The 12,220-nt window shown below is 45.3% G+C and overlaps 1 protein-coding gene across 3 annotated transcripts; it reads right to left on the bottom strand.

Annotated features, from left to right (window-relative positions):
- Positions 1 to 548: 548 nt before the first annotated feature.
- LOC103643714 (F-box/LRR-repeat protein 17) lies at positions 549 to 11,358 on the bottom strand. 3 transcript variants are annotated; one of them, XM_008666886.4, is made up of 11 exons: positions 10,484 to 11,358; positions 6,782 to 6,883; positions 5,008 to 5,152; positions 4,740 to 4,924; positions 4,499 to 4,603; positions 4,276 to 4,373; positions 3,926 to 4,161; positions 3,781 to 3,847; positions 3,609 to 3,694; positions 1,020 to 1,118; positions 549 to 948 (listed from the first exon to the last, which is right to left on the bottom strand). In XM_008666886.4, exons 1-11 carry the CDS (start codon positions 10,999 to 11,001, stop codon positions 883 to 885), a joined length of 1,707 nt encoding a protein of 568 aa, XP_008665108.1. In that variant the 5' UTR covers positions 11,002 to 11,358; the 3' UTR covers positions 549 to 882. The 3 variants fall into 3 exon arrangements, with proteins under 3 accessions (XP_008665108.1, XP_008665110.1, XP_008665109.1); XM_008666888.3 differs by having other exon boundaries at positions 1,020 to 1,096; positions 10,484 to 11,321; XM_008666887.4 differs by lacking the exons at positions 549 to 948; positions 1,020 to 1,118 and adding an exon at positions 2,201 to 2,490 and having other exon boundaries at positions 10,484 to 11,321.
- Positions 11,359 to 12,220: the final 862 nt, after the last annotated feature.

Here is a 12,220-nt window from a genome sequence, read left to right on the forward strand (position 1 = left end):
ACTCCTCTACTGTAAAAATGTAACACATAAATATCTCTCACACATTGCTAGTAATAGTATACAAATATATTTCACATAGACCCAAATTAGCTTAATGGTCTTTGCCTAAATTACTATTACGGGGCGTTTGGATCCCTTCATTTTAGAGGAATTGGAATTCACTCAATAAAGTAACTTATTTAGTTTGGAATTTGACATTCCACCACTGTACAAAGTTCAGATATAAGTGTATCTCAAATTCATAGGGTAGAGGGTAGGAAATGATTTTATGCATTAGTTAAATTTGTTTCTACTCTGTAACTTATATGACACTCTTTGTCTCACTCCTCTATAGTAAAAATGTAGCACATAAATATCTTCGGCGTCTTGTTAAGAGTAGTATACAAATATATTTTGCATAAAACTGAATTAGCTTAATTGATATATGCCTAAATTACTATTATTAGAATGGAATTCAATTCCAATGATCCAAATGGGACGTTATTAGAATGGAATTCGATTCAAATGATCTTCAAATGATCCAAACGGGGCCTATTTAAAAGTAGAGATTGAAGAACCAAAGTCCATAGATAGCTCATGCGGAAGAATAACAGAATAACACCAACCAAAATGAGTGACCTAGGATCATTATTTTTTTTCCCTAGAGAATACGGGTCATGGTTACGAATTATTCCTATATAATGTTTCCTAGAACAGACTAACGGTCGCAAGAAATCCATGATGGATTCAGACATGTCCATGCAGCAATTAGCAGCTTATACAACAATCACTACAGGTTCTGATGCAATACAGAAGTATACAACGAATTGATAATGTTATGTGGTGCATGATTCACATAATTCGGTGTGTACAATGCTCCGTTAACTGGCTCTGGTGGTGTTATTATGAACCAAGATGCACAGTGCACTGGGTCTGGCTCAATTCAATTAATTTGTTGTCCTTCGACGGCTGAAAGAAACACAGGAGTAATTAGATAAACCCCTGAGAAAACGGCCGGGCCGAAGGCACAGTGCATTTACCTGCTGCTTTAGGAACTGAGGGAGTTGAACCCGTTTGGAGCCATCCGCTAGCCGCTTGCATGGAAGAGATGGTTCAACTGCAGCGAACTCATTCAGAACCTGGCAAAATTTTGGCAATACATTGGAAAAACAGAATACCAAGGGATAATGCCCTTTCCATTTCCTTAACGTAATAAATTTGGACAAGTTTCTCCATCATTTCAGTTAATTTGGTGGATGATATTAGTAACACCTTTCTTTAGGACTCATTTGTTACTACTAAGTTTAGTGGTTCAATTCTTTGTTTCAGTTCTGAAACAATGAACCAAATGTCAACCTGATTCAAATTCGTGCTCCTGTTACATAAGCAGCAGCACAGATTGTAAACATAGAAACTGTCTAACAGCAACATTACACTCTTGAAGAGTAGTGCAGGCTAACAACTTCTACCATTTCCATTTCAGCTTACAACAAAAGGCTTCTCAACCTATGACTGCTCAGTTCAAACCTTTTAAGTACGACAAAGTGAATACAAGCGACAATGGGCACATCAATGGATGGCAAAGCCACCCCACCACAAGTGTAGCTTGTCCAGATGTGACACATGACCACACGCACATCAGTTTGAAAGATGTCAATGCCTAGGTGATAGACAGGTCACAAAAAATAGGAAGCACCTGTCACGGTAGGAAGGCATCAAGCACAAAGCAAACAGGAGAACTAAGCCTAGTATAGCTAGGGCTACCAACTTTTTTGGATTTTAGCCCTTTTTGGGTTTTTTTTCACAACTATGCCCTTTGCAGTTTCATTTCAAAAAATAGACCCCAACCTCGGCGCCATCATCATTGGCGCCGAGGTAACGCACAGCGACGCCAGTACCATTGGCGCCAACTTTTCCTACGTGGCAGCCGATGTGGCAAGTCCCAGGGGGTCGGCGCCATAGATCTTGGCGCCGATCCACATCGTCTGCCACGTAGGAAAAGTTGGCGCCAATTATGTCGACGCCACTATGCGTTACCTCGGCGCCAATGATGATGGCGCCGAGTTTGAGGTCCATTTTTTGAAATGAAACTGCAAAGGGCATAATTGTGCAAAAAAACCAAAAGGGCTAAAATGCAAAAAAGTTGGGCTAGGGCTACAAAGTGCAGGTGCTGCTGTGCTGCAACCTGTCTATCCAGGATGTCCGTTGTTCAGCTTGGTCAGGTCCTAAAACTCAATCAACAAAACTCTATATTGTTTTCTATGAGGTGCGGAATTACCGCTTCCAATGTGTTGAGAAAAATAAGTTACAACACCAGTACACCCTACATGGGACACCAAAATTACAATGTACAGGAACCAATGGCAAATGAATGGTTCCTAAGCTATGAAATGCCTATAGCAATATAGCCTTAGCCTCGTATACCTTCAGCTCCAACCCTCTGCTCACTCCATGCTAGGCTCCAGTTCAAATAAGTTGATCGGTTAGGTTTTGTGGCTTGCATATCAGTGTCTGGAGGGCAAAAACCAGCCAAAATGAAAAGCCGAGATGAATTAGTTCCTTTTCTAAATTATAAGAGACCATTTCTTCACCAATTGCAAATCAAACTTTTATGCCAGTTCAATTCACTCTCTTTTATTTGGCTTACGCAGATCATGCACATGCCTAATCTGTTGAATAATGTCAACTGCAGTGAATTACTGATCAGTTAATAGCAAAAGGAAGCTGGCCAATAGGAACACCCAGTTAGAAACGGGCTCATTAGATTGGTGCTCTACATTTATTTGACCCAGAACCTTTGTTCACTAACATTTCCACTTATACTGCTCTGCAGGTATGCTTCCCAAAGTGCACCTCAGCCCTAACAACCCTTATCGTTGTCAACCTCATTATTTGTACTTGAGAATTCAGATACTAACGAGGGGCATATTCTTGGTCGCATTTTATAAAGAAACATGATTGCCTAACTGAGCATGGTTGCGGTGTCTATTTGAAAATGAAGGGAATACCCAGGGTTTTGAAAATCGTCGCCTACGACGCGCCTAGGCGCGCCTAGTCGCTAGGCCACGGCCTCCCGCCTGGACTAGGGGGGTAGGCGGGCCCCTAGGCGATTGGAGCGCCTAGGCGGCGCCGGGCGGCGATTCCTCGGCGCCCAGGAGCTCAGGCGGCGCTTAGGCGAGCTAGGCGCGCGCCGCACGCGCGAGCGGGAAATAGCGCGCGTGAAAAGGGCGGCGCGCGCGGGATAGGGTTTAGGGTTTGCGGTTGAAAAGTGCCTGCTTGCTTCTTCAGTTCTTCCCCTTTCGACGCTTGCTTCTCCCTTCTCTCCTGCATGGCTGACGCCAGAGACGCGGCTGCAGCTTCTCTCCAGCACAGCTGACGCCGGACGCCGGACCCCTGCTTCTCTCCTCTCATGTTTGCTTCTCTCCCTCTGCTTGCTTCTCTCCTGCACGGCTGTATGTCTACTGGTCCTTCCCTATTTTTTATCTATAAATGTATATATTATTATATAAGTTGGCAAAACGCCTAGAAAAACGCCTAGCATCGCCTAGGCAAGCCTAGGCTGGACTAGTCCCTAGGCTAAGGGTCATCGCCTAGATTCCGCCTAGCGCCTAGCAAAACTTTGGGAATACCTGATTTCTGATTGCTCCAATCAACATATCTTGGCATCCGGATGCATAGACATTCTTTAAATTTGGGCACTGAAGAAGCAGACGTTCTGGGGCAAGTAATTCTAAGCATCAGGAATGGTCACAACTATTTACCTACTTGATAATCTGAAGGGGAAAAAATGAGACATGATACCTGGATGTAGATTTGTGCAAGAGTTAAGATTGAGATCATTTAACTCTGGACAATTTAGATATAGAGCCTGCAACATGTGAAACTAGTTATATATTATATTAGTAATCACTAGGATGTATCAATGCCCATAAAGTCCAAGGCTTACATCTAATGCAGAACAGCCCCACAGGCTGAGCTTCTTCAAATTCCCATGCTTTATAATAAGCTTTTGGTGAATAGGTTGCCTCTTTAAGATGGACAGTTTTCGAATAATTCTAATACCTCCATTGATTTCACCAAAATATGGACCCTCTTTTTCATTCTTCACATTAGCACATAGGCTCATTCCACAGTCCATGAGTTGAAGACATGGCAACTGTGCTGTGGCTAGCTGGATCCCACCTATAAAAGCATATGAAGAATGGTATTTACATTAGGGAATTATGCATGATGACCAGTAAACTCATGTTCAGTGAGGTGGGACTAATAGACTGCAGAAAGGGCTCGGGGGCTTACGTGTGGTCACATTTGGGCAAAGAGCAAGGAGCAGCCTTGATAAAGTACGAGGGTATGCTTTACATATCATCCCAACACCATTGTCACTAATGCTAGATCTGGAATAATTGAAACATGTAATTAAAATCAACTAAAATACTACCAATTCTGGCTGGTAAATAAAACAGCAGCTTTCTGATAATTGATAACAATTGAATTTCCAAAGCCAAGGAATGGAGCTTACCCACTTAAATCAAGTAACTCCAAGCTTGCACATGACCGAACAATAGATGCAACAGCTGCATCAGTTATTTTTGAACCTAGAATCAGGGATAGCATGAACAGTCCCCTGGTAAACCAATAACAATACTGAAGTTAGAAAGTCAAAATGATACAAATCTAGAATATTGAAGAGATTAGCATGAAATATGGCAACATTAGATCAAAAAGATGGTTGGAGTGGAAAGAGAAGGGCAGAAAGATACCTGAGATTAGCATTCTCTAGAGCACATACAGCTTCATTAGATAATTGTTTTGATGATATGTGCATTTTTTCCAAGTTAGGACATGTACGACCTAGGCCATCCATCAAAGTAATCAGATTGGTACAATCACTACTATGTTCTGTGAAGCACAGTGATAGCTCGCTCATATTAGGACAGTTCATAACCTGTAAGAAACATCCCCTCCAGTGAATTAACGCAGAAAATAAACTTGCTATCATTGTGAATAGCATTTCAACACAGTATTTACCGATTTCGAAAGGGAACAAAGATCTGACAACCAAAGAATTGAAAGGCTTGAAGAGCACAGATTAAGAATATCCAAATTAGAGCAACCACCAATTTTGAGGGCTGAGAGAGAAGACTTCTCCGAAACAAAACGACTTAGATCCTCCCTGCACACAAACAAAATCAGCTTATATTTAGGTAAGTGCTGAAAGCAAACACGATATTACTTATATAGGATGCAAATACAATCATTCACAAATCAATATCAAGAAGACTTGTGCAGCAGGATATGAGGATAACCATAACTACAAAGGTTTCTGAAAGAAACACGTATCAATGCAATCAACATATGACTAATGCAGTAACTTGAAACAGACCACTAATTGCACTGCACTAGTAGACATTGTTATTAAAACGTCGCTTAAACGTCGTTTAAGCGTCGTTTAAGCGTTAAAACGTGATTAGCAGTTGGAACGTGCGAGCGTTTAGGTAAGCCGCGTAGAACATCCGTTTCGAGCGTTTAAGGGTCTGTTTGGTTGGGCTGTGGCTGTGAAAAAAGTTGTTGTGGGCTGTGAGCTGTGGAAAAAGCTGTTGTAGGCTGTAAGCCGTTAAAAAGCTAAAAACTGTTTGGTGGAAACCACTAAAAGTCGTTAAAAGTTCTTCGATATATGTTTTCACAGTTCCATTCGAAAAGCCACTAAAAGCAGGTTCAGGGGTGCTTTCAGATTTGCATTGTGAGAAAGCCAACTTTTAGAAAAAGCTGCTTCCTGGATCTAACCCTTTGGTTGGCTTTTGGCTTTTAGGGGGCAAAAGCCAAAAGTCAAACCAAACACACCCTAAGCGTCGCTTAAGCGTCCTAATCGCGTTTTAGGACGTTTTATGCGTGCTGAGGACGTTCTACCCGTTCCGGGCCTTTCCTGGGCCTTTAGGTTTTTCTCTAGGTGTTGAACGCACGCCACCCTCCTCTCTCCTCTCCTCCAACGGCTCAGCCGGCCGCCACCCTCCTCTCTCGGTCTCTCCTCTCCTCCAACGGCTCAGCCGGCGCCACCACCCTCCTCCCTCCTATCCTCCAACATCTCCGGCGCGTCTCTTCTCTCCTCAGCCGCGGAGGCACAGCCGGCCGCCGGCCGTGGAGGCACAGCCGGCGCGTCTCTCCTATGTCCTCTCCTCAGATGTGGAGGCACAACCGACCGCCGGCCGTGGAGGCACAGCAGACCTGCGCCACCGCTGGCCGCCTACCCCACAGCAGATCTGCACCCAAGACCAGCCAGCCATCCTCTGCGGCTCCACTCTGCCAGCGCCCAAGACCAGCACTAGCAGCCAGCCATCCTCCACCTCCACTGCTCTCCATTTGATCATTTGGTGAGTACTGATTTTGCTCACAGTGAATCAATCAATCTCTATTTGCTCAATCATATTGGTGAGTACTGAACTACTGATTGTGCAACCATATTGCTCACAGTGAATTTCAATTTGGTTTGTGAACTCAAGTACTCAACTTATGTATGAACTTATTTTATATTTGAACTTCTATGTCAAGTCTGAAAAGACGTTTCAACGTTCGTTTAAATGTTTAAATGTTAAAAAGTTGGTTAATAACGTTTTAACGTTTTACCGCTTTAATAACCATGCTAGTAGATTTATAATAACTTCAAATGTCCACAGGACCTCTGCTTCATACTTGACTGTTTAATAACCTTGATCCCGTCTCACAACTTTAGTTGAGGGGCTAGCATTGAAAACAAGGTAAAACATGTAAAATACAAATCATTATATTACAACCAAACATGGCATACCCAGTCATCCTGTTGACAGCATCAGCAGCCATGGTAATCTCGAGAGTTCTTAAACTTGGGCAGGAAAATGCAATACAAGCCAGGGTAGTGCCATCAACATCACTGCAAGAAACATTAGAACAAGATACATGTTAAGAGTAATAAATGTTATCTCAGTAAATAATACACTGGTAGAGATGCACGTCTAAGTTCAAAGAAACAATCATGTTAAAAATACTAGTTTTCTCAGTAAAGAAGCATACACATTGTATCTTCGGGTTATTAGTCGACCCGTAACTTATGTGAGTAAACTAATCCAGATTTCAAAGAAATGGAAGTGGGATGAATAGCTAACCGACCCACTACTACAAGTTGTCACCACTCCCAGTATAGGTAGATTAACTATCTTCACTATCTGAAATTAAAGCCTCTGATACTGTTCACTTGTTAGCAATTATCTTGGGATGAGGGTTGAAAAATATGGGGAGCTATTTCTTGAATGACCAAGGAGCCATCTATCTTTCCAGAATAGAGTACTATTGCCATCTCTTAACTCAGTAGGCATTGCCATAGAAAAGAGACCGTGGACTGCAGTGGTGTATTGCAGATGAAAAGAGGCACACGGTTTGCTTGGCTCTGTTTCATGTGGTCGTTACTTGGGTGATGATTCAAGAGTTCCTCATGCTCTGTGAGGCTCTAGCTAAAGTAACCCTACAACCTAATGTTCCGTACAGACATTTTTTGGCGTCTTTCGGGGTAGGGCTGCTACTCTGCAAAGTCTGCTTATGATGCTCTCTTCCAAGGATCAACTTGCTTTGCTGCTTGGGAGTGGATCTGGAAGGCATGGGCGCCTCCTCCTAAATGTGCCTTCTTCATGTGGTTAGTGGCCCACAAGCGATGGGACTGCTAACAGATTGGCCAAAAAGGACGTTCCTCACCCCAACTTATGCTTTCTCTGCGATAAAGAAGAGAACATCAATCACCTTTTGGTCAAGTGTGTCTTCGCGAGACAATTCTGGTTTATTCTTCTCCAGAGGTTGGGGCTTGCTAATCTAGCTCCACAGCCAACCGAGGTTTCTTTTGATGACTGGTGGATATACGCTCTCAATTCAGTGAGCACTACTCACAAACAGGGATTGAACTCACTTAGCATTTTGGGGGCTTGGGCCATTTGGAAGCATCAGAACGAGTGTGTGTTCAATGGGAAGGTCCCCAAGCTGTCTGCCACTGTTTCAAAGGTGTCGCCTAGGCGACCAGGCGCCCAAAAGGTCCAAGGCGTCCCCACCGCCTAAGTAAGAATCAGCAAGAGAGCAGAGGGGAAGGAGAAGGGGCGGCATCGAATCAGGGCGGCGGCGACCAAATCGGGAGCAGAGGCGGCCGAATCGGGAGAGGCGGCCAAATCGGGGGGCGACAGCGGTAGAATCGACGGAGGCGGTGGCGGCAAACCAAGGGCAACGACGGCTCAATCGGGGCGGCAGCGGTTAAACCATGGAGGAGAAGGCAACCGGCAGCTGAACTGTGGAAGAGAGAGGCATCCTAGGGCAACCAGGGTAATGATTATATGGGCTAGCTAGTGGGCTGGGCTCCTACCCCTTCCCCTTTTCCCTTCTTTTTTCTTTTTCTTCCTCCTCCATGTTGCTGGTTTGCTGGTTCTGAGACTGATAAGGTGTCGCCTTGCTCGTCTTAGACGTCGCCTAGGCGTCCAGGCGGTGGTCCAACGCCTTATCTCGCCTTACGCCTTAAGAACCATGCTGTCTGCAGCACTGAACATGGCTGGGGATGAATTTTGGAGCTGGAAGCCTGGAACATGGCTGGAGCAAAGGGTCTGTCCCTGCTTGCAGACCACGATCGTGTATAGGTCTAGGTGTCGCCCTTTGTCTTCTCAACCGGCGTGAATGTAATCTGAATTTCTATCTGGGTGTTTGTGTGTTCGTGTTTGCTGTACTTGTTTCTCTTCTCCTTTTAATGAAATAATATGCAGCTCTCCTGTGTATTCGAGAGAGAAAAATATCTTCATTATCGTCAAATCAAAAATTCAAAATAACCTCTTTAATGTCACTCAAGCGCATCAGATGGTTTGACTGTAGATAAGTTGTACATCATTTTGGGAACAAAAAGGCCAGACTAGTTACCATAAGTGAAAGACTGGACATGCAATTATTTTTAGGCAAAGAAGAATTACACACAAAAAAACAGACCTATTTGCTGGTAAGCATGCAACACATTCAGCGGGGAAAAAAGGTTCAGGTAAAAAGTGAAAAGACTAAATAAATGAGAAAAAATGCAACTATGATGGAATTGGCAAGGATTGTCATATGAACATGAGCAGTTTTATCACCAGAAAGTCTCTCCTTAATATTTTCCACATGTAACTCTGCGCTGCAATCTGCAATTAAATAATGTCACATGACCTAAATCATGGATAGTAATCAGTGGCCATTGATGAGAGCTGACCAACTTGATTGTGAGTACTGATTGCGGTTCTCAAAACTGCAGCATTGATTGGTGTTAGACATATGGTTTTGGGTACGGATTGAGTTGAATTAGGTTAGGAGTACTAGAGGACGGTTCTGTTTCCACAAGGCGTCCTTAATCACGGCTATAAATATTTGTACCTTGTACACATCTATAATCAATCAGGTATTCCCAATTTACAGTTAGGGAAGGCATAATGCTTTAGAAACAAGTTAAAAGAAAGAGTTTTAGAAAGAAGTTAGCAAGACAAATAAAACCTGAAACTAAGCCATTTCTAAAAAAATGCAAACAGATACATGCACCGTTTATACATTCATCTAGCAGGCACCTTTGTACCATATTTATTGCCACCAAACAGCAACAATCGACCTAAACTTGGTGTCCATTCACATACAATCATACAACTTGATTAGATACTTCTGGAAGCAAATTTTGGTCCTTTCAACATTATATACTAGACTAGTTTAGAGTTGTATACTAAGGTCACAGGATAAGGAAAGGATAAGCCGGTAAGGCTCCATGTTCATTATGTTCTGAAGGGACATTAATCTCACATTAATATTCATGAGCGCATATGCTCATACTGACGTAATAGCCAACCAAAAGCATTAATGAAAGGTCTGCATATGAATCATGCACCAGCATGACAAGACAGACAACTCCCCACCCATTTGTCAACAAGCATCCCTGCTTGAATCTTGCATTACCACAACTGTCAGTGCTCAAATATGATCTGGGGGCACCAACGTCTATCTCTTCACAGAAACACAAAAGGGAAGCAAGTCCAAAAATCCAAAATATGACAAGCAAGCGGTTCCCCCAATGGTTCCATGGTCTTATATATAAGTAGGCATTATTAATTTGTAGTGCGTGCTTATTGAGCCCTGACCATTAACCAAAATCCCTACACCCTTATTAGATACTAGTATATACAGGACATAAATATTCAGTACATGTCATGTCTGCCCATTGGAGACCAAGGTAGCAGCAGTACCAATTTTCATATCGGTCATCCACCTTATGCTACTTTAGCAGTCACCCAGAAATATGACATTTTTGCCCATATAATATTCTAGTGACTTATAGTATCCCTTTCCTTAAACAAAATTGAATAACCATAAGCAGGAATTACGCGCGGACCAATCCCCTGGGCATCGCATCAAATGAGCAGCGCGGAGCTGAGATCGGCACCCGGATCGCGTGAAGAACCATACTGTTCCGGATGAGATCCGGGCCGGAGTACCTCACCTTTCCATCCGGAGGTGGAGGCGGGAGAGCGCGGGGCAGCGGGGGAGCAGCGCGGCGAGGAGGCCGGCGCCAGAGGAGGCGAGGACGCGAAGGCGGAGCTCCTCGGCCGCGCGCCAGACCCGGCCCGCGCAGTCCCGCCAGCCTCGGCTGACCCCGGCGGCGGCCATGACCCCGCGGGGACCGAGGCGGTGCAGAACCTCCGCCATGACCTCCCTGGACACCGCGCGGGCGCCCACGTCCACCGTGGCCTCCTCGTCCAGCTCCGCCTCGTCGACGTCCTCCACCTTGGGCTTCTTCTCCGGCGAGGACGGCGTGCCGGCCTCGTCGAAGGAGAGGGCGCGGCGCAGCCCGTGCTCCCCTCCGGCCCCGGACGAGGAGGAGGGCGACGCAGCGCCGCCGGGGCCGGGGCCGGGGCCGACGCAGACGTGGCCCTTCTTGGGCTGGCCGCAGCGGCCGCAGTTGTAGTTGCCCCGCGTCTTGGGGCGTGGCGGCGGCGGCGGCTTGGGCAGTGACGCCATGGCCGGGGCCCAGGGGGCGGGGGTTAGGTTAGGGTTTGGGAGGCGCGGCTGGGGTCAATTCAGGGGAGGGGGAAATAGCTGGGGCAGCGCCGCGCGGGAGACTGGGGAGGGGTTGGCGCCATTTTTCGGGGCGCGAGCCGCGAGGAGGATGGATGGATGGAGATTGGAGAGAACACCGGAGCTGAGGATTTGGTTTCCGCGCAGCGCAGCGCCGCGCCGGCCACGACGCAGACGCAGCTGCCTGCCTCTCTCTCTCTCTCTGTATCACACTTGACACCACAGCCAGTCAGCCACAGATCACACCACAGTCACACAAACATGCACGGGGGTACAACCGCCACGAGTGAAAAGGAAAAAAAAAATGGAAGGAGGGCGACGAGACGTGAGTTGGGTCGGGACGTGATCCGCCCGGAATACATGCGAATTCCTTCCGAATCCGGCTTCGTTCTTGCCGTGCTTTTGCACCAAACTCATGTGTGAAATGACGCAATGTCTGCCGGCAATGTGCTTCTGTGACCGCAATGTCCAATTGTCCATTCCAAGACGCGGTCATTTTGATTTATCCCATTCATGACTTCCTTTTAGTAACCAGACACTGAGCTGGCCAGGATCAGCTTTGCTTTTGCCTCGTTACAAAAGATCCGATCGGCTCGTTAAGCAGAGAAGGAAGAAAAAAAAAAAGATGAGCTAGAGTCACGCCTTGTCTCAGCGCCGTGAAGAAGCATCCTTCTACGTCCATCTTTTACTCAAACAGCTCGAGTATGTACGGCAAGCTAAAATACAGGAAATGCTAGTGCGCTTCTCTCTATGAGGGACCTAGTTTGGGAAGGGAATTGCAGCGGATTTTAGCCTCTTAGGGCTGATTTGGTGATTAGGGATCCCTAGGGAATCCATGGGAGGAATCCCCTTGCAATTCAATTTTGAATAGCAAGAGGATTTCTTCCTCTCGGAATCCCCGGTCACCAAATCAGGGATCCCAAGGGGATCTATGGGGAAAGAATCCCCTTGGAATCCCTTAGCACCAAATCAGCCCTAATTTACTCCAATCCGCTCTAAAACAGTGAATTGAAGAAGATTAAAAGGGGACAAAAAATCCTATTCAAAGTTAAATAGGTAGGAAGAGATTTAATTCTCTTGGACCGACGAACAAGGCATAAAAGCGTTGCAAGTGTCCTAGATAGAGATTAAAAATATGATCAAAAATAGAACGATACCATTT

This window comes from Zea mays, chromosome 1 (assembly GCF_902167145.1).
Source record: "Zea mays cultivar B73 chromosome 1, Zm-B73-REFERENCE-NAM-5.0, whole genome shotgun sequence".
NCBI lineage: Eukaryota > Viridiplantae > Streptophyta > Magnoliopsida > Poales > Poaceae > Zea > Zea mays.